Source organism: Lonchura striata, chromosome 25, assembly GCF_046129695.1.
Source record: "Lonchura striata isolate bLonStr1 chromosome 25, bLonStr1.mat, whole genome shotgun sequence".
NCBI lineage: Eukaryota > Metazoa > Chordata > Aves > Passeriformes > Estrildidae > Lonchura > Lonchura striata.
The window spans coordinates 7,963,249-7,983,257 of NC_134627.1; the positions used below are offsets into that span (position 1 = coordinate 7,963,249).

Genomic DNA, 20,009 nt, shown 5'->3' on the forward strand with positions numbered 1-20,009 from the left:
TATTTTGCTGCTTTCACCCCATTTTATTTTGCTTTTCCCCTATTTTATTTTGCTTTATTTTCCCACTTTACTTTGCCTTATTGTCCCCATTTATTTTGCCCCTTTTTTTTCCCCCATTTATTTTGCTTTTCCCCATTTTATTCCCCAGTGGAACCCGGGATCGGCTCCCCCAGAGCTCCGCGCTTTTCCCGGGAATTCCTTCCCGAGGTTTGGGATTTACCCCGAGGTTTGGGATTTAATCCAAGGGTTGGGATTTAATCCAAGGGTTGGGATTTACCCCGAGCCCCATTTTGGGGAGGTGGAGCCACCGGGATCGCTCCTGGAGCATTCCCTGGATTCGGGAACGTTCCCGATGTTCCTAAAGAATTCCTAAAGAATTCCTAAATGATTCCTAAATAAATAATTCCTCCTCGGGGAGTCCCGGCGTGTTTGGGTGGGAAGGGACCCTAAATCCCAGCCGGGACATTCCGGGAATTCCCTCCAGGCCGGGAATTCCTGGGAATTCCCGCGGGCACATCCCGCAGCTCCTTCTCCTCCCGAATTTCTCCCGAATTTCTCAGCAGCCCCGGCCGGCCCTGCCGCATCCAGATGTGCTCCAGGTGTTGGAGGAGCGGCAGGAGAAGGAGAATTCCCAGGTTTCTGCCTTTCCCATGGAGGAGGAGCATTCCCGGCCGGAGCGGCGAACCGGGAATGCGGGGCTGGCTCGGAGCTCTTCCCGAGGGATAAAATCCATCATTTCCCGATTCCCGGGGGTTTGGTGGGGCAGAAAACAAACGGGGATAGAGCAGGGCGGGATTTTGGGATGCGATTCCCAGGGAATCCGTGGCTGCCCTGGAATGTCCCAGGCCAGGCTGGAGCACCCTGGGGTGCTGGGAATTGTCCCTGGGTGGGCTTTGAGGCCCTTCCCACCCCAACCATTCCATGATTCCATGGAAAACTCGGATTCCCGGCGGGCCCTGACTGAACCCCAGCTCCGCAGGGGGAATTGGGGGAATTCGGGAATTCCCGGAATTTTCTGCCCTTTTTTTTGCCAGTTCCGGAGTTTTTTCCCCTCCTATTGATCAGGGAATTTTATCCAGCCGCCGGGAATGTGCTGCTCTAATGGAAATCCTGGATTTTGGAGTCGTTTTGGTGGCGGCAGGAGGGGAGTGGCTGCAGCTGGAATTTTCCTTATCCCTCCCTGAGCCGCAGGAATTCCCTCGGGAAGCCTCAATTCCCTCCGAAGCCCCGGGAGCTCTGATCCCACCGACCCCCAGGATTCCAAACCTTCGGGGGGGACGCGGGGACAGCGGCCGCGATCCCAAAATCCAGGACAAACCTGGAGCCAGCGGGGCTGGCCCGGCCCCTGCGGGAATCCAGGAGATTCCAAGGATTGGGAAAGGCTCCCGTGGCTATTCCGGGGCTGGCCCCTGCGGGAATCCAGGAGAATCCAAGGATTGGGAAAGGCTCCCGTGGCTATTCCGGGGCTGGCCCCTGCGGGAATCCAGGAGAATCCAAGGATTGGGAAAGGCTCCCGTGGCTATTCCGGGGCTGGCCCGGCCCCTGCGGGAATCCAGGAGATTCCAAGGATTGGGAAAGGTTCCCGTGGCTTCCCAGGAGCTGCCGAGAGCGCCCGGCCCGGCTCTGTCCTCGCCTGCTCCCCGCGGCTCTCCGCAGTGGAAAATCACCGGGAGCGCCCGGCCCGGGCTCCCGGGACTGGGATGGCCCGGGATGATCCGGGATGAGTCCGGGATGAGCCCGGGCTGGGTCTGGGATGGATCCGGGATGAACCCGGGGTGGGTCCGGGATGGATCCGGGATGATCCCGGGATGGATCCGGGATGATCCCGGGCTGGGTCCGGGCTGGGTCTGGGATGGGTCCGGGATGAGCCCGGGCTGGGTCTGGGATGGATCCGGGATGATCCCGGGATGGATCCGGGATGATCCCGGGATGGATCCGGGATGATCCCGGGCTGGGTCTGGGATGGGTCCGGGATGGATCCGGGATGATCCCGGGATGGGTCCGGGATTATCCCGGGATGGGTCCGGGATGAACCCGGGCTGGGTCTGGGATGGGCCCGGGATGAACCCGGGGTGGGTCCGGGATGAGCCCGGGATGGGTCCGGGCTGGGTCTGGGATGATCCCGGGATGGATCCGGGATGATCCCGGGGTGCTCTTCGCCCCCCTGGATCCCGGTGGGAAGGGGCAGGAGCCCTGGGGGAATTCCCCCTTTGGATTCTCGGGGCTGGAGCGACTCCAGGGCGGGGAAATGTCCCGGGGGAAGCGGGAGCGAATCCCGGAGCCGGAGAGTCCCGGGCTGAGGAGGGAATAAAAGAACGCCCCGAAAGAATTCCCAGAAATAACTGCCCGAAAGGGTTCCCTGACAGAATTCCCTGACAGAATTCCCTGACAGAATTCCCTGCCATTCCCCAGTGGCGCTGGGTCGGGGGAACCGGGAAGTTCCCAGGACCGCTCCGAGCTCTGCCCTGCGAGCGAATTTTTCCCAAATGGAGCAAAATTTTTCCCAAATGGAGCAAAACCCCGAGTTTGGGGCTCTGCCCGCGGCACGGGGACAACGTGGCACGGCCGCCCCGCGGCTTCTCCCGACCTTTGGAATCCCGGCCGCGCCTTTCCCCTCCGGGAGGTTTTTAATTAAAAACCAGCAAAAAGCCGCGGGCTGCGCGGGGCTCGGGCGCTGCCGCCGCCGCTCCCGGTGGCCCCGGGGCGCCGCCCGGGCGCTCTCATCTCGGCGGCTCCTGCGGCGCCGCGATACCGGCGGAGCCCGGGCGGGGCCGGCGGCTGTGCCCTGGCACCGCCACCCTGCAATCGCCCGGCCCGGCTGCCAGAATTAGCGCTGCGGCCGGGCCGGGCCGCCCCGCCCGTCCCCGCCGTTATTTTGGGGACAATTCGGGCGTTTTGCTCACTCAGAGCCTCGGCGCCGCGCTTGGCTCCGGGGGTGACCCCCCCCCCCAACCGGCTCCGGTGGCACACAGGGAGCGGGTACCGGGGGGCGGGGGGACCGCGGGTTTTTGTTGGTTTTTGTTGGTTTTTGTTGGTTTTTGTTGGTTTTTCCCGATTTGGCAACTTTTGGCAGCGGGGCGGGGGCGGGACCCGCGCGGGCGCTCCCCCCGCCCCGCGGGAAGGGGGCGTGGCCCCGCGTGGCCCCGCCCCTCCGCGGCGGGGAAGCTGCGCCGCCATTGGCTGCGCGGGCGATGACGTCGGCGCACTGCGGCGGCTCCGCGCGGCCCCGGTGGCGTCGCTTTAAAGGGGCCGCGCTCGCGGCGGCGGCGGCACCGGCCCCGGAGCGGCCCCGGAGCGGCCCCGAGCCCGGGCTGCCCCCGCGCCGCCCCCGCGCACTCCGGCACCGGGGCGGGCCGGGACATCCCGGCAGGTTCCGACCCGGTAAGGAGGCGAGAGGCGGCACCGCGGCGGTACCGGGAGATGCCGGATCCGCCACGGCTGCCGCCGGTACCGGCGGGTTTCTCCCTGCTTGGACCCTGCCGGGATCGGATGGTGCCGGTACCGGGGGTGCCGATACGGTTGGACCCTGCAGCTCCTGCCCGTACAGGGGGGTCCTGATTCGGTTGGACCCTGCCGGTACCGGGGCGGTCCCCCCCCGGTTGGACCCTGCCGGTCCCGCTGCGGCTGCTGCCGGTACCGGGAGGTGCCACCCGGGCACGGAGCGGCCGCGGTTCAGTCCCTCCGGTACCGGGGGGAGCGGCGGAGATCGGGGAGGGACTGTGCCGGTACCGGGGCTATGCCGGTACCGGGGCTGTGCCGGTACCGGAGCCGCTGCCGCTGGAGGCCAGAGCCGCGGCGGGATCCGGGATCCGGGGCTGCGGCAGCGCCGCGGGTTCCCGGCAGGAAGAACAAGCACCGGGAAACGCCGGAGCAGCCCCGTCACCCGGGGTGACCCGGGAGGCTCTGCCCGCGCCCGTGCCGGGATTCACCGGGACAGCGGAGCCCGGGAAGGGACGAGGGGACCCCGGGGCTGGCGGGACCCGCTCCGAGCGCTCCTTCCCGGGGTTCCCGTTAATTCCCGCATTTTGTCCTCTTTCGGGAGCCGGGCGGGTTGCATTGCAGCGGGATCGCGTCCCGGTCCCGGTTCTCCCCTCGCGGTTTTTGGGGCAGCGGGCATCCCCCCGCTCGGTTTCCCGGGAATTCTGCCCCGGAGCTGGGATCCGCTCGAGGGCAGAAGCGGCGTTTGAGTGCGATAAAATCCCGAATATTTAACGCACCGACATCGGCTTTGGGGTTAAAAACCTCCAAACCGGGCGCGGCCCGAGAGCGCCGGGGCCAGGGCGCCGCTGCCCCGGGAATCCTCCCGGGATCCCGGCACCTCCAGGCGCGGAACTGCCCGGCCCCGGCAGCGATCCCGGTCCCGCTCCCCGCGGCCGCCGCTCTCCGGTACCGGGGCGGGACCGAGCGCGGCGGGGCCGAGTTCGGGGAACCGCGGGGATCAGGGGGACCCCGAAACCCCGAAACCGGGCCCGGGAAAGGATTCCCGGCACTTCCCGGCCGCTTTCCGACCTCAGCCCGAGCTCGGGGCGTTGAAACCTTTATTCCTGAGCAGGGATCCCGTTTGATCTCCGTCCCTCCGGCTGCGCGATTTTGGGGGAATGCGGCAGCTTCGCTTCCCGGGGCGCCCCTTTTATTCCTGTGTGGGATCCGCTCCCGGCTGCTCCATCCCGCACCAAAATTTGGGATCCGCTCCCGCCGGGATTTCCCTTCCCTCTGCCCCATCCCAGACCAAAATTTGGGATCCGCTCCCGCCGGGATTTCCCTTCCCTCTGCCCCATCCCAGACCAAAATTTGGGATCCTCTCCGGCCGGGATTTCCCTTTTCGCTGTCCCATTCCAGACCCAAATTTGGGATCCTCTCCGGCCGGGGGGTCGGGGCGCTCTGGCCCAGCTCGGCCCGGGTTTGGATGTCCGGGACAAGCCCCCGGGAGAGGCTCCGTGGGAGGGTCCCCAGGGGCTCTGTGTGACCTCACCGGCCCCAAAATCCCAAGTTTTGGAATTTTTCCCACCCCACAAACCCCAAACCCTGGGGCCCCGAGGAGGTTTTGGGGCGGTTTCACTCCCCGTGCCCGCTGCCCCCGCAGCTCCGGGTGTCCCCGGTGTCCCCGGTGTCCCCGGTGTCCCCCGGCACCACGGACTCTCCCTGAGGCTTCATCCCAAACTATTTGGGACCAAGCAGTGCCCAAAATCCCAGTTCCCCTTTCCTGTTTAATCCCTATTTTTTTCCATCTCCCAGCCCGGCTGTGGCGTTGTTTGGCTCCAGATTCTGTCTGTAAATAAACCCTCAACTTCTGGGGGCTTTTTTTAGCAAAGAAACACCCAGCGTGCGGTTCCCGGCCTCACAAAAAAGAGATTTTTTCCAACATTTCCAGGCCAGGTCCCAGCCCGGGCTCGGTTTCCCCGCCCAGGTGCCGCCGCAGCCGCGGGATTTTATTCCAGGTCGCGTTCGTGCCCAAAATCCGAGCCGGGCTCGGATCCAGCAAATCCCGCACAAATCCCCTTCAGCTGCTGCCAAATCCCGGCCCGATTCCCAGCGGGAATTCCCCAATTTCCAGCCGGCTCTGTGATTTTTGGAGAGGTTTCCCCTCGCCGCGGACCGCCAGGCAGAATTCCGCTCCGGTGTCATCCCAGGGGAATCGCTCCATCCAATTAATTATGGAACACCCCGAATTAATTATACTGGAGGAAAACCGAGGGGTTTGGAGCAGGGCTGCTGCTCCCGGGTTTTTTTTTTTTTTTTTTTTTTTTTTTGCTATTCCCATTTTTTCCTGTTCTCAGGTTTTTTTGCTATTCCCATTTTTTTCCTGTTTCCTTTTTTTTTTTTAATTATTATTTTCTATTCCCGGCTTTTTTTGCTATTCTCACTTTTATCCTGTTCCCAGTTTTTTTTGCTAATCACATTTTTTTGCTGCTCCCAGTATTTTTGCTATTTCCTTTTTTTTATTATTTTTGCTGTTCCCGTTTGTTTTTGTTTTTTTTTTTTTTTTTGTGTGTGTGTGTTTTTTTCTTGTTTGTTTGGGGTTTTTTGTGTTGTTGTTGTTGTTGCTGCTGCTGTTGCTCCCATCCTTTTGCTCTTCCCAGGGTTTCTGCTCTTCCCGGTTTTTCTGTTTTCTTTTTTCGCTGTTCCCCCGCTGCCCTCAGGGGGAATCCGGGGGGATCGGAGCCTCACGCGGGTCCCGCTCTCCTGCAGCTCCCCCAGCCCGGACCAGAGGCTGCCGAAACTCGGGAATATCCAGGGAAAAGCCCGGCCCTGAGGGAATTCCCGGTTTTCCGCTCGGCGCGGGGATGGCGCTGCCATGAGGAGGTGCTGCCCGGCCCTGGGGCTGCCATGCCTCTCTAAGGTCAGTGCCACCTCCTGCCACCCCAGGGGACCCCGAAACGCACAATTCCAGCCTGGGGCGGCCGGGAAGGGCTGAGGGGAGCAGGGAGGGATCCCCCAGGACCTTCCAGGGTCCCCCAGGACCTTCCAGGGACCCCAGGGTCACCCAGGACCTTCCAGGATCCCCCAGGACCTTCCAGGGACCTCCAGGACCTTCCAGGGTCCTCCAGGACCTTCCAGGGACCTCCAGGACCTTCCAGGGTCCCCCAGGACCTTCCAGGGACCCCAGGGTCACCCAGGATCCCCCAGGACCTTCCAGGGTCCCCCAGGGTCCCCCAGGATCCCCCAGGATCCCCCAGGGTCCCCCAGGGTCCCCCAGGACCTTCCAGGGTCCCCCAGGGTCCCCCAGGACCTTCCAGGATCCCCCAGGATCCCCCAGGATCCCCCAGGGTCCCCCAGGATCCCCCAGGATCCCCCAGGACCTTCCAGGATCCCCCAGGACCTTCCAGGGTCCCCCAGGGTCCCCCAGGATCCCCCAGGGTCTCCCAGGATCCCCCAGGGTCCCCCAGGACCTTCCAGGATCCCCCAGGATCCCCCAGGGTCCCCCAGGGTCCCCCAGCCCTGCAGGACACCCCAAAACCCCACCCTGGGCATCCCCGGGGAGCTCTGCGGGGCTTGTTCCATCCCCCGCAGGAGGAACTCGTCCCTAAAATCCCACCCGAGCCCCCTGGGCCGCGCCCCTGTCCCAGAGGTGGCACCGGAGGAGCAGGCGGGGCTGTCCGTCTGTCCCCTCCCTGTCCCTCTGTCCCCTCCCTGTCCCCTCCCTGTCCCCTCCCTGTCCCGTCCCTCTGTCCCCTCCCTGTCCCCTCCCTGTCCCCTCCCTGTCCCTCTGTCCCTCTGTCCCCTCTCTGTCCCTTCTCTGTCCCTCTGTCCCTCTGTCCCCTCCCTGTCCCCTCCCTGTCCCTCTGTCCCCTCCCTGTCCCCTCCCTGTCCCTTCCCTGTCCCTCTGTCCCCTCTGTCCCCTCCCTGTCCCTCTGTCCCCTCCCTGTCCCTTCTCTGTCCCCCTGTCCCTCTGTCCCTCTGTCCCCGCTGGCTTCCCGGCCCGGATTATCCCGGCGGGGCGGTCCCGGTCCCGGTCCCGGTCCCGGTCCCGGTCCCGGTCCCGGTTCCGGTCCGGCGGGATGAGGCTTTAGGCGGGGCCTGGCGGCGGGGATTAACCCCTCCCTGCCCGGCTGGGCTCGGCAGCCCCGGGCGGGGTCGGCCCGGTGGCCACCAGGTCCCGGTGACAGCGGGGTCTGTCTGTCCTGGTGACAGCGGGGTCTGTCTGTCCCGGTGACAGCGGGGTCTGTCTGTCCCGGTGACAGCGGGGTCGGTCTGTCTGTCTGTCCCGGTGACACCAGTGTCTGTCTGTCTGTCCCGATGACAGCGGGGTCTGTCTGTCCTGGTGACAGTGAGTCTGTCTGTCTGTCCCAGTGACAGTGGGGTCTGTCTGTCTGTCCCAGTGACAGTGGGGTCAATCTGTCTGTCCCGGTGACACTGGTGTCTGTCTGTCCCAGTGACAGTGAGTCTGTCTGTCTGTCCCGGTGACAGCAGGGTCTGCCTGTCCCATACCGCAATAACAGCGGGTCTGTCCTGGTGACACCAGTGTCTGTCTGTCCTGGTGACAGCGGGTCTGTCTGGGTGACAGCGGTGTCTGTCTGTCCCAGTGACAGTGGGGTCAATCTGTCTGTCCCGGTGACACCGGTGTCTGTCCCAGTGACAGTGGGTCTGTCCCGGTGACACCGGTGTCTGTCTGTCCCAGTGACAGTGGGTCTGTCCTGGTGACAGCGGGTCTGTCCCGGTGACAGCGGTGTCTGTCTGTCCCGGTGACAGTGAGTCTGTCTGTCTGTCCCAGTGGCAGCAGGTCTGTTTGGGTGACAGCGGTGTCTGTCCCGGTGACACCGGTGTCTGTCTGTCCGTCCGTCCCGCGCAGGGCGGGGGCATGGCTGGCGCGCGGCCGCCCCGGTTCCTGCTGGTGTTCGACTTCGACGAGACCATCGTGGACGAGAACAGCGACGAGTCGGTGGCGCGGGGCCGGGCGCTGCCCGCGGCGCTGCGGCACGGCCCGGCCGGCGGCTCCTACAACGAGCACATGCGGCGCGTCCTGGCCTTCCTGGGCGAGCAGGGCCTGCGCCCCGCCGAGCTCCGCGCCGTCTACGAGAACATCCCGCTGGCCCCCGGCGTGGCCGAGCTCTTCCAGTTCCTCTCCAAGCACCGCCAGCACTTCGAGCTGGTGCTCATCTCCGACGCCAACACCTTCGGCATCGAGGCCAAGCTGCGGGCGGCCGGCGCGCTCTCGCTCTTCCGCAAGATCTTCAGCAACCCGGCCGGCTTCGACCGCCGCGGCGTCCTCGTGCTGGGGCCCTACCACAGCCACACGTGCCCGCGGTGCCCGCCCAACATGTGCAAGGGGAAGATCCTGGGCGAGTACCTGGCGGAGCGGGCGCGCGACGACGCCGAGTTCCGGAGCGTTCTCTACGTGGGCGACGGCGCCAACGACTTCTGCCCCGCCGGGGCGCTGCGGGCGGCCGACGTGGCGTTCCCCAGGAAGGGCTTCCCCATGCACCGGCTGATCCAGGAGAGCCGCGAGAAGCAGCCCGGCGCTTTCCGGGCCGCCGTGGTGCCCTGGGAGTCGGCGGCCGAGGTGGCGCGGTACCTGCAGGAGCTGCTCCGCGGGGAATGCTGAGCGCTGCCACGCTGCCCGGCCCGGCCGCGCTCCCGGGGCGCTCCCGGCGCTGCCCAGCTCCGCTCCGGCTTCCCGCGGGCCCCGGCCCTGCCCGGCCCCGGAGCCGGCGGCCCCCGCGCCCTTTGCCGATTGCTGCGGCGGTTTTCTCTTCCTTTTCCTCCCGAGCTCGAAAGAGAATTCCCAAAAATCCAGCAGCCGGCTCCCCGTGGGCTGGGCACGTCCCTGCTCCTGCCGTCCTCCTCCTGGCCTGCCTGGCCCTGGGAATTCCGGCTGGGAGATCCCTGATCCCACTGGGAGATCCCTGATCCCACTGGGAGATCCCTGCTCCCACTGGGAGATCCCTGCTCCCTGGGCTCCTGATCCCACTGGGAAATCCAGCTGGGAAATTCCTGCTCCCACTGGGAGATCCCTGCTCCCTGGGCTCCTGATCCCACTGGGAAATCCAGCTGGGAAATTCCTGCTCCCACTGGGAGATCCCTGCTCCCTGGGCTCCTGATCCCACTGGGAAATCCAGCTGGGAAATTCCTGCTCCCACTGGGAGATCCCTGCTCCCTGGGCTCCTGATCCCACTGGGAAATCCAGCTGGGAAATTCCTGCTCCCACTGGGAAATCCCTGCTCCCACTGGGAATTCTGGCTGGGAGATCCCTGCTCCCACTGGGAAATCCCTGCTCCCTGAGCTCCCGATCTCACCGGGAATTCCGGATGGGAGATCCCCTCTCCCTGGCCCCCCCAAGCCTGTCCCCGGGGGTTGATTCCCGGGATAACCCGTGCCGGGAGCACCGGGAGAGCTTTGGGAAGGGGGCAGAGCCTCTCCAGCCCCGTCCCGCGGGCACAGCAGGAGCAGGGCTTGGCCTCGCCCGTGCCAGCCCGGCTGCTGTCCCGGGCTGTCCCCAGGCTGTCCCCAGGCTGTCCCGGGCTGTCCCGGGCTGTCCCCGGGCTGTCCCGGGCTGTCCCCGGCTGTCCCCGGGCTGTCCCGGGCTGTCCCCCGGCTGTCCCCGGGCTGTCCCCGGGCTGTCCCGGGCTGTCCCGGGCTGTCCCGGGCTGTCCCCAGGCTGTCCCCAGGCTGTCCCGGGCTGTCCCCAGGCTGTCCCGGGCTGTCCCGGGCTGTCCCGGGCTGTCCCCAGGCTGTCCCGGGCTGTCCCGGGCTGTCCCGGGCTGTCCCGGGCTGTCCCCGTGTCCCTCCTGCCCCGAGCCATTCCCTGGATCGTGCCGGGTCCCTCCATCCCCAGGGAATTCCCCCTGACCTGGGCGCTGCCAGTGCCAAAATCCCCCCGGGGACACTTCTGGTCCCCAAAGGCCAAACCCCCCCCGCGCCGTGCGTGTCCCCCTCCCCAGCGCAGTATTAATTATATTAATTACCCCTTCTAATTGCACTCTGCAGGGGGCACCTCCAGGGCCCGCTGCTCTCTGGGCTTGGCTCCTCCTGGATTTATCCCGGGTTTATCCTGGGTTTGTCCGCAGCCTTAAGGGCGGCCCTGACCCCCCAAACCCCAGCAGGAAATAACCAAAGCAGCCCCGAGTTGTGCCTCCCCTGTCCCAGCCCCTCCACCTCGTCCTTCCTCCTCCTCCTCCTCCTCCTCCTCCTCCTCCTCCTCCTCCTCGACTGTGTGGAACTCAAAGCCATGGAATTAAAGATACAAATCGGTGCGGCGGAGGCAGAGCTGCTCTATTGCAGAAAGGAGAGCGGGGCCGAGCCGGGCCGGGGACAATCCGGGCTGGGGACAGAGCCGGGTGGGGACAGATCCGGGACAGGGACAGATCCGGGACAGGGACAGATCCGGGATGGGGACAGATCCGGGATGGGGACAGAGCCGGGATGGGGACAGATCCGGGATGGGGACAGATCAGGGATGGGGACAGAGCCGGGTGGGGACAGAGCCGGGTGGGGACAGATCCGAGTGGGGACAGAGCCGGGATGGGGACAGATCCGGGACAGAGCCGGGATGGGGACAGAGCCGGGATGGGGACAGATCCGGGACAGATCCGGGATGGGGACAGAGCCGGGATGGGGACAGATCCGGGACAGATCCGGGATGGGGACAGAGCCGGGATGGGGACAGATCCGGGACAGATCCGGGATGGGGACAGAGCCGGGATGGGGACAGATCCGGGACAGATCCGGGATGGGGACAGATCCGGGACAGATCCGGGACAGGGACAGATCCGGGATGGGGACAGATCCGGGATGGGGACAGATCCGGGACAGATCCGGGATGGGGACAGATCCGGGACAGATCCGGGACAGGGACAGATCCGGGACAGGGACAGATCCGGGATGGGGACAGAGCCGGGATAGGGACAGATCCGGGATAGGGACAGATCCGGGATGGGGACAGATCCGGGATGGGAACAGAGCCGGGATAGGGACAGAGCCGGGATAGGGACAGAGCCGGGATGGGAACAGAGCCGGGACAGGGACAGAGCTGGGATGGGGACAGAGCCGGGTGGGGACAGAGCCGGGATGGGGACAGATCAGGGATGGGGACAGATCCGGGACGGGGACAGATCCAGAACAGGGACAGATCCGGGACAGGGACAGATCAGGGATGGGGACAGAGCCGGGCCGGGGACAATCCGGGCTGGGGACAGATCCGGGACAGGGACAGATCCGGGACAGGGACAGATCCAGAACAGGGACAGATCCGGGACAGGGACAGATCAGGGTTGGGGTCTGTCCTGGGGGCTGAGGGATGGGGTTGGAGTGGCACGGTGGAGTCAGGGGGATGATTTGGGATGGGTTTTGGGGTTGGAGCATCCCTGGAGCAGCAGGGTGGGGTCAGGGGGTGATTTGGGGTGGGGGTTTGGGGCTGGAGCATCTCTGGAGCCCACGGGGACAGCAGCTCTGCTCCGTGCCCAGGGTCCCGTTCTGGGCTGGGAATTCAGGAATGGGATCCAGGGCTGGGATCGAGACCTGGAATCCAGGAATGGGATTTAGGGCTGGGATCCAGAGCTGGGATCGAGACCTAGAATCCAGGAATAGGATTTAGGGCTGGGATCCAGGGCTGGGATTGAGACCTGGAATCCAGGAACGGGATTTAGGGCTGGGATCCAGAGCTGGGATCCAGGAATGGGATTTAGGGCTGGGATCCAGAGCTGGGATCGAGACATGGAATCCAGGAATGGGATTTAGGGCTGGGATCCAGAGCTGGGATCGAGACCTAGAATCCAGGAATAGGATTTAGGGCTGGGATCCAGGGCTGGGATTGAGACCTGGAATCCAGGAACGGGATTTAGGGCTGGGATCCAGAGCTGGGATCCAGGAATGGGATTTAGGGCTGGGATCCAGAGCTGGAATCCAGGACTGCCCCCGGGATCAGCTCCCACCCTGCTGCATTCCCAGCTGTCTGTACCTTTTCCAGGGGTTTAGGATATTCCATACCTCTTTTTAGGGGTTTGGGATATTCTGTACCTCTCTTTAGGGATTTTGGGATATTCTGTACCTCTCTTTAGTGATTTTAGGATATTCTGTACCTCTCTCTAGGGATTTTAGGATTCTCTGTACCTTTCTCCAGGGGTTTGGGATATTCTGTACCTCTCTTTAGGGATTTTGGGATATTCCGTACCTCTCTTTAGGGATTTTAGGATTCTCTGTACCTTTCTCCAGGGGTTTGGGATATTCTGTACCTCTCTTTAGGGATTTTGGGATATTCCGTACCTCTCTTTAGGGATTTTAGGATTCTCTGTACCTTTCTCCAGGGGTTTGGGATATTCTGTACCTCTCTTTAGGGATTTTAGGATATTCTGTACCTCTCTCTAGGGATTTTAGGATTCTCTGTACCTTTCTCCAGGGGTTTGGGATATTCTGTACCTCTCTTTAGGGATTTTGGGATATTCCATACCTCTCTTTAGGGATTTTAGGATTCTCTGTACCTTTCTCCAGGTAGCTCTCTGGGGCCCACGGAGGCTCCTCTGTGTCTGGTGGCGGTGGCAGGTCCAGGTCCCCAAAGTCAGGCCCAGCCCAGGGTGGCAGCGGGTCCCCGGGGTGGGATGGCAGCGGGTCCCCGGGGATGGGTGGCAGCGGGTCCCCAGGGATGGGTGGCAGCAGGTCCCCAGGGACGGGTGGCAGTGGCTCGGGGATGGGTGGCAGCGGGTCCCCAGGGACAGGGGGCAGCGGGTCCCCAGGGTGGGGTGGCAGCAGGTCCCCGGGGTGGGGTGGCAGCAGGTCCCCAGGGATGGGTGGCAGTGGCTCGGGGATGGGTGGCAGCAGGTCCCCGGGCAGAGGTGGCGGGGCTGGGATGGCGCTGGCAGGCGGGGGTGGCTCCGGAGGGGACGGTGCCAGCGGGGGTGGCCCTGGCAGAGGTGGCGGGGCTGGGATGGCGCTGGCAGGCGGGGGTGGCCCTGGCAGAGGTGGCGGGGCAGGAATTCCGTCCCCGGGAGCTGCCGGGGCGCCGCCGGAGCTGTGGGTGAGGAGCAGCAGCGTCACAGCGGGGACGGGCTCAGACACTGTCCCGTGCCAGGACGAGGTGGCACCGCGTGGCACCAGACTGCAGCTGTGCAAGGCCTTCCCCACCCCGTGCATTTCCTCCCACCTCGTGCCCCGTTTCCCACCATTTCCCACCATTTATTTCCCACCTTTTCCCACCATTCCCCCTCTCCCTAAGGAACGCCCTTGCTCTGGACACGAGCCCCGGGGGCAGCAAACCCCCCAAACCCCGTATTTGCCCCAACCCCGCATCCCAGGTGCAGCAAACCCCCCAAAACCTCGTATTTGTCCCAGACCCGTGCCCCGGGGGCAGCAAACCCCCCCCCAAACCCCGTATTTGCCCCAACCCCACATCCCAGAGGCAGCAAACCCCCCAAAACCCTCATTTGCCCCAAACCCCCCAAAACCCCTCATTTGCCCCAAACCTGTGTCCCAGGCACACCAAACCCCCCCAAACCCCGCATTTGCCCCACCCCGCACCCTGGGCCGCCCCCGTACCGGAGGGGCAGCGGGGAGGAGCTGCAGGAGCCGCTCGGGAGCTTCCCCCCGGGAACCACGGGCGGCTGCACCGGCCCCGGGACACGGCCACTCCTCCTGCGGGGGATCCCGGGGATCCGTGGGATTGGGTGGGGTCCATGGGATCCATGGGATCCCGGGGATCCGTGGGATTGGGTGGGATCCATGGGATCCATGGGATTGGATGGGATGGGATCAATGGGATCAATGGGATCAATGGGATTGGATGGGATCCATGGGATGGGATGGGATGGGATGGGATGGGATGGGATGGGATGGGATGGGATGGGATGGGATGGGATGGGATGGGATCCATGGGATCAATGGGATGGGATGGGATTGATAGGATGGGCTCAATGGGATTAATGGGATCAATGGGATGGGATGGGATCAGTGGGATGAATGGGATCAATAGGATGGGATGGGATGGTTTGGGATCAGTGGGATGGGAGGGATCAGGATCAGTGGGATGGGATGGGATCATTGGGATGTGATGGGATGGATTTGGATCAGTGGGATGGGATGGGATGGGATGGGATGGGATCTATGGGATGGGATGGGATCAATGGGATGGGATGGAATGGGATCAGTGGGATGGGATGAGTTGGGATCGATGGGATGGGATCAGTGGGATGGGATCAATGGGATGGGATGGATTTGGATCAGTGGGATGGGATGGGATCATTGGGATGGGATGGGATCAATGGGATGGGATCTATGGGATGGGATGGGATGGGATCATTGGGATGGGATGGGATCAACGGGATGCGATGGCACCCCAACAGCCCACGCCACGTGCCACCCCCGTCGGTGCCACGCCCCGGCCCGTCTCACCCCAGCGTTCCCGCAGCCGGTGCCGAGCAGGACTTGGTGCTTTTCCGAGCCAGGGTGCCCGTGCGGGACAGCTGCGTGCTGGTGTCCTGGGCACGGGACACGGACACGGGACACGGGGACACACGGACACGAGGACACACAGACACGGGGACACGCGCAGGTGACATCCCTGCCCCGTGACCTCGGGCACGCCAGGGCTGTGACATTCCCCCCAAAAAGGGAAGCGGCCCCGGGCTCGGGGGAGCGAGCGGAAGGAGCCGGGGCCGCGGGGGCGGCCACGAGGCAGCGGCACCGTGGGAACCGCGGCCACCGCGGCGCCGCTTCTGCCGGGGCTGGAGGGCTCTGAACCTCCCGTGTGAACCCTCCCGTGGGGGATTTCTGGTGTGGGGAAGGATCCGTGGGGCTGGGGGCCTCTGAACCTCCCGTGTGAACCCTCCCGTGGGGGATTTCTGGTGTGGGGAGGATCCGTGGGGCTGGGGGCCTCTGAACCTCCCGTGTGAACCCTTCTGTGGGGGATTTCTGCAGTGGGGAGGATCCGTGGGGCTGGGAGGGCTCTGAACCTCCCGTGTGAACCCTTCTGTGGGGGATTCTGCAGTGGGGAGGATCCGTGGGGCTGGAGGCTTCTGAACCTCCCGTGTGAACCCTTCTGTGGGGGATTTCTGCAGTGGGGAGGATCCGTGGGGCTGGGGGCCTCTGAACCCTCCCGTGGGGGATTCTGCAGTGGGGAGGATCCGTGGGGCTCCAAAAACCCATCCCGTGGGTGCCTTCTGGAGTGGGGGAGGATCAAAGGAGCTGCAAGGCTTCCAAAGCCCTCCTGTGGGGTTTTCCTCAGTGGGGGAGGATCCGTGGGGCTGAGAGGCCTCCAAAACCCTTCTGTGGACAACCTTTCAGAGCTGGGCAAGGCTCCATGGGGCTCTGAGGCTCCCAAAGCCCAGCTGGGAAAGGCTCTGTGGGGTGCCCCAGAGCTGAGCGGGCACGGACAGAGCCCACTGCCCCGTGGAGGAGGCACCTGAGCCACCTGTGAGCCCCTCAGGGGGTGCTGGGGACACCGGGGACACCGGGGACAGAGAAGCGCCACCCAAGCCCCCTGTGGGACCCCCGGTGCTGACCTTGACCCCGTGGCCGATGCCGTCCAGCACGCTGAAGTTGAGGGGTTTCCTGTAATAGGGCTCCAGCACGGGGGGGTTTGGGGGAGCCACGACCTTCTGGCAGCTCAGGAACCTCGTGGCGACGGTCAGCGCGCCGATCCCGCGGCGCGACACCTTCTCCTGGTGCACGTCCACGCTCTGCCGAGGTGACACCGGCCCCAAAATGCCACCCCAGGCTGTCCCCCCCTGCCCCGGGTGCCACCGTCCCTGCCAGCCCCGTGTCCCTGCCCGGGGGGGAGGCAGGGCGGGGATGGGGGTCGGGATTGCCCCGGCACAGCCCCGATGTCACCGCAGCGGGGCCGACCCGTCCCAAAGCCGGGAATGGGGGGCGCTGCCCCAAGAGGGGGACGTGGGGCTCAGCCACCCCCGGGGCCGCAGGGTCCTGTCCCCTCCCGCGGCCGGACAGGCTCGGGGCTCGGGGCTCGGGGCGGCCCCAGCGCCGGGAGGAGCCCGGGTGGCCGCGGGGCTCTGCAGCAGGACGATGCTCCGAGCTCTGAGCTCCCGCTCGGAGACTCGGGGGCGGTTTGGGATTTGGGATGGGAAAACCGCCCCGGCACCAACCCCTGCCCGTCCCGGAGGTGGCTCCCCCGGCGCTCGCAGCCCCCGGCCGGTCCCACCTGTGCCACGCCGGCGATGTCGGCCTCCAGCCGGCGCAGCTGGGCCGCCTGCAGCTCCAGCAGGCGCAGGAAGGCGCCGGCCAGGCTGCGGACCTGGTAGGCGACGCTGGCCAGGGACTGCGTGCTCAGAGCCATCGTCTGCTCCAGCGCCTTCCTCTTGTCGCCGGCCTGCGGGGGACACGGCCGGCCGTGGGACGAGCCCTCCCCGCCCGGCGCCGCCGCCGGAGGAGTTTGCTTCTGCTTTCCAAATGCCTCCTCACGCTGAGCCCCGGCTGCGGGGAGCAGCCCGGGGTAACCCGGGGTTCCTGCCGGGAATGATGCCCCGGCACGGCCGGAGGGCACCGAGTGCCCGGCTCAGCCTCCGGCCACCCCTGGGGACAGCCAGAGGAGCCACGGGACAGCTGGGGGTGGCAGCAGCCGAGCGGGGCTCTCGGGGCTCTCAGCCGAACCGGGGCTCTCAGCCGAACCGGGGCTCTGTCAGCCGAACCGGGGCTCTCGGGGCTCTCAGCCGAACCGGAGCTCTGTCAGCCGAACCGGGGCTCTGTCAGCCGAACCGGGGCTCTCAGCCGAACCGGGGCTCTCGGGGCTCTCAGCCGAGCCGGGGCTCTCAGCCGAACCGGGGCTCTGTCAGCCGAACCGGGGCTCTCAGCCGAACCGGGGCTCTCAGCCGGGGCTCTCAGCCGAACCGGGGCTCTCAGCCGAACCGGGGCTCTGTCAGCCGAGCCGGGGCTCTCGGGGCTCTCAGCCGAACCGGGGCTCTCGGGGCTCTCAGCCGAACCGGGGCTCTCAGCCGAACCGGGGCTCTGTCAGCCGAACCGGGGCTCTCAGCAGAACCGGGGCTCTCGGGGCTCTCAGCCGAACCGGGGCTCTGTCAGCCGAACCGGGGCTCTCAGCCGAACCGGGGCTCTGTCAGCCGAACCGGGGCTCTCTTCGGCCGTGCCGGGGCTCTCAGCTCTCGGAATAGCTCAGCTCATTTCCCTCCGGTTCTGCCCCGCTGGCTCCGGGCCCTTGGGAGCCGCCTCGGGGCCGGGAGGAGCCACGGCCACGGCCCTGGTGGGCACACCGGGACCCCTGCCCGGCAGGGAGGGCCCGAGCGGGCATTTTCCTTCTGACTTCATCGCCTGAGCTCCTGCACTCGACCCTCATGGGCCAGAGAGGGAGGAGGATGAGGATGAGGAGGAGGATGAGGATGAGGAGGGATGCACCAGCAGAGCTTCACGCTCGCCCTGCGTGCGCAGGCCCTGCCAGGTGCCACCTCCCAGCCCCTGTGACACGCTGTGCCACCTCCCCAGCCCTGTGCCAAGGCTCCACCGAGCCCTGGAGATCCCTCCCTCCACCCAGACCTCTGCGAGAGCTGCTGGGGAGCAGAGGCCAGCCCGAGGCACGGGCAAGCAGCGCAGGGCGGCCGGGCCGGGAGCCGGCGGGGATGCTCGGGCTCCCGGGGCACAGCTCCAGCCGCCGCCCCGCGGGGCTGGCATCGCCCCGGCCCGGCCCGGCGCGGCCCGGCGCGGCGCTGACCTGCAGGTAGTTGCTGTGGCAGTAGTCGGCCACCCGCAGCAGGTTGCCGTGCTGCTCCCGCAGCCGCTGCCGGCCCGCGGGGATGTCGCTCAGCCGCAGCCGCTCCAGCTCCGACATCGCGCCGGGCTCCGCTGCCGCTTCCTCCCCGGGGCCGCCTTTTGAAGCCGCTGCCGGCGCTGACGCAGGGCCCGCGGGCGCCGCGGTGTCCCCGTGCCCCCGGGACACCCCGCCCCGCCGGGGACGAGCGGGGCCGCGGCCGTGGGGACAGCAGCCCCGGGGCGCGGCGGGGACGGCAGCGGGGAGGGCGGAGAGGCACCGGGAACCGGGGCTGCAGGGCGGGAGTGACCCCGAAAGGGTCCCGACACCAGAGGGATGCCGGCCCCTAAAGGATCCTGATCCCAGAGGGATCCTGATCCCAAAAGGATCCTGACCCCAGAGGGATCCTGATCCCAGAGGGATCCTGATCCCAAAAGGATCCTGACCCCAGAAGGATCCAGACCCCAAAAGGACCCAGACCCCAAAAGGACACAGACCCCAAAAGGATCCCGACTTCAGAAGGATCCTGATCCCAGAAGAATCCAGACTCCAAAAGGATCCCGACTTCAGAAGGATCCCAACCTCAGAAGGACCCTGACCCCAGAAGGATCCAGATCCCAGAAGGATCCAGACTCCAAAAGGATCCAGACCCCAAAAGGATCCTGACCCCAGAAGGATCCAGAACCCAAAAGGATCCTGACCCCAGAGGGATCCTGATCCCAGAGGAATCCTGATCCCAAAAGGATCCAGACCCCAAAAGGATCCTGATCCCAGAGGAATCCTGATCCCAAAAGGATCCTGACCCCAAAAGGATCCTGATCCCAGAGGGATCCTGATCCCAAAAGGATCCTGACCCCAGAAGGATCCAGACCCCAAAAGGACCCAGACCCCAAAAAGATCCAGACCCCAAAAGGATCCCGACTTCAGAAGGATCCAGACTCCAAAAGGATCCCGACTTCAGAAGGATCCTGATCCCAGAAGAATCCAGACCCCAAAAGGATCCTGACTTCAGAAGAATCCCAACCTCAGAAGGACCCTGACCCCAGAAGGACCCAGATCCCAGAGGGATCCAGACCCCAAAAGGATCCCGACCCCAGAAGGATCCCGACCCCAGAGGGATCCAGACCCCAAAAGGATCCCGACCCCAGAAGGATCCTGACCCCAGAGGGATCCAGACCTCAAAAGGACCCCGACCCCAGAAGGATCCCGACCCCCAAAGGACCCCGACCCTAACACCATCCCGGCCCCGGCCCTGCCACCTGTGCCCACCAGCCAGGAGCCAGCGCCGCCCTCCCGGGGCTGGGGCACATCCAGGACTGCTCGGAGCTCTCAGGAGCTCTCGCTGCCCTTGGCTGCGCGCCTCGCCCGCCCGGTGAGGGCAGAGGGAAGGGAAAGGAAGGGCAGGGAATGTTCCTGGATGCCGGGACGCTCCCGGTGCCCCTCCCGGGACAGCCTCTCCCGGCGCTCCGGTGACCCCCGAGGTGCCCGGCCCCCATGGCTGGCGACAGCGCGTCCTTCGCTCGGGACGTTTCACATCCCCGCAGGAAATTCCCACTTCCCCGGGGCTCGGAGAGCCCCTCCACCTCTCCTCTGCTCCTGCTCCTCCCCCAGGTGCTCCCCGGGAGCCTCCCGGGCCGTGTCCCCAGCGCTGGGCCGGGCGCTTCCTGAGCCCATCCCGAGGGAAATGATGGAATTCCTGCTCCTCGTGTCCCGGCACCGCTCCGAGCGGCCCCGGTGCCGCACCGAGCTGCCCCGGCACCGCTCCCCGAGCCCCGGCACCGCTCCCCGAGCCCCGGCACCGCTCCCCGAGCCCCGGCACCGCTCCCCGAGCCCCGGCACCGCTCCCCGTGCCCCGGTACCGCTCCCCGAGCCC

General features: G+C 65.6%; 2 protein-coding genes across 3 annotated transcripts; one reads left to right on the forward strand and one right to left on the reverse strand.

The window, feature by feature from the left end:
* Nucleotides 1-3,277: 3,277 nt before the first annotated feature.
* Nucleotides 3,278-9,052, forward strand: PHOSPHO1 (phosphoethanolamine/phosphocholine phosphatase 1). Its single transcript, XM_077788426.1, has 3 exons — nucleotides 3,278-3,381; nucleotides 6,190-6,340; nucleotides 8,291-9,052. Exons 2-3 carry the CDS (start codon nucleotides 6,296-6,298, stop codon nucleotides 9,041-9,043), a joined length of 798 nt encoding a protein of 265 aa, XP_077644552.1. The 5' UTR covers nucleotides 3,278-3,381; nucleotides 6,190-6,295; the 3' UTR covers nucleotides 9,044-9,052.
* Nucleotides 9,053-11,667: 2,615 nt separating this feature from the next.
* Nucleotides 11,668-18,247, reverse strand: ABI3 (ABI family member 3). 2 transcript variants are annotated; one of them, XM_077788427.1, is made up of 8 exons: nucleotides 18,101-18,247; nucleotides 16,583-16,750; nucleotides 15,927-16,103; nucleotides 14,818-14,903; nucleotides 13,966-14,061; nucleotides 13,252-13,441; nucleotides 12,915-13,158; nucleotides 11,668-11,955 (listed from the first exon to the last, which is right to left on the reverse strand). In XM_077788427.1, the coding sequence occupies exons 1-8, from the start codon at nucleotides 18,215-18,217 to the stop codon at nucleotides 11,924-11,926; spliced, it is 1,110 nt and encodes a 369-aa protein (XP_077644553.1). In that variant the 5' UTR covers nucleotides 18,218-18,247; the 3' UTR covers nucleotides 11,668-11,923. The 2 variants fall into 2 exon arrangements, with proteins under 2 accessions (XP_077644553.1, XP_077644554.1); XM_077788428.1 differs by lacking the exon at nucleotides 11,668-11,955 and adding an exon at nucleotides 12,094-12,202.
* Nucleotides 18,248-20,009: the final 1,762 nt, after the last annotated feature.

Bases quoted from the DNA above. Each gene is read 5' to 3' on its own strand.
- PHOSPHO1 (XM_077788426.1), top strand. From the start codon at position 6,296: ATGAGGAGGTGCTGCCCGGCCCTGGGGCTGCCATGCCTCTCTAAG. The intron at 6,341-8,290 runs GTCAGTGCCACC...CGTCCCGCGCAG, and splicing joins GGCTGCCATGCCTCTCTAAG to GGCGGGGGCATGGCTGGCGC.
- ABI3 (XM_077788427.1), bottom strand. From the start codon at position 18,217: ATGTCGGAGCTGGAGCGGCTGCGGCTGAGCGACATCCCCGCGGGCCGG. The intron at 16,104-16,582 runs GTGGGACCGGCC...TCACCTCGGCAG, and splicing joins ACATCGCCGGCGTGGCACAG to AGCGTGGACGTGCACCAGGA. The intron at 14,062-14,817 runs GTGAGACGGGCC...GATCCCCCGCAG, and splicing joins CCGGCTGCGGGAACGCTGGG to GAGGAGTGGCCGTGTCCCGG.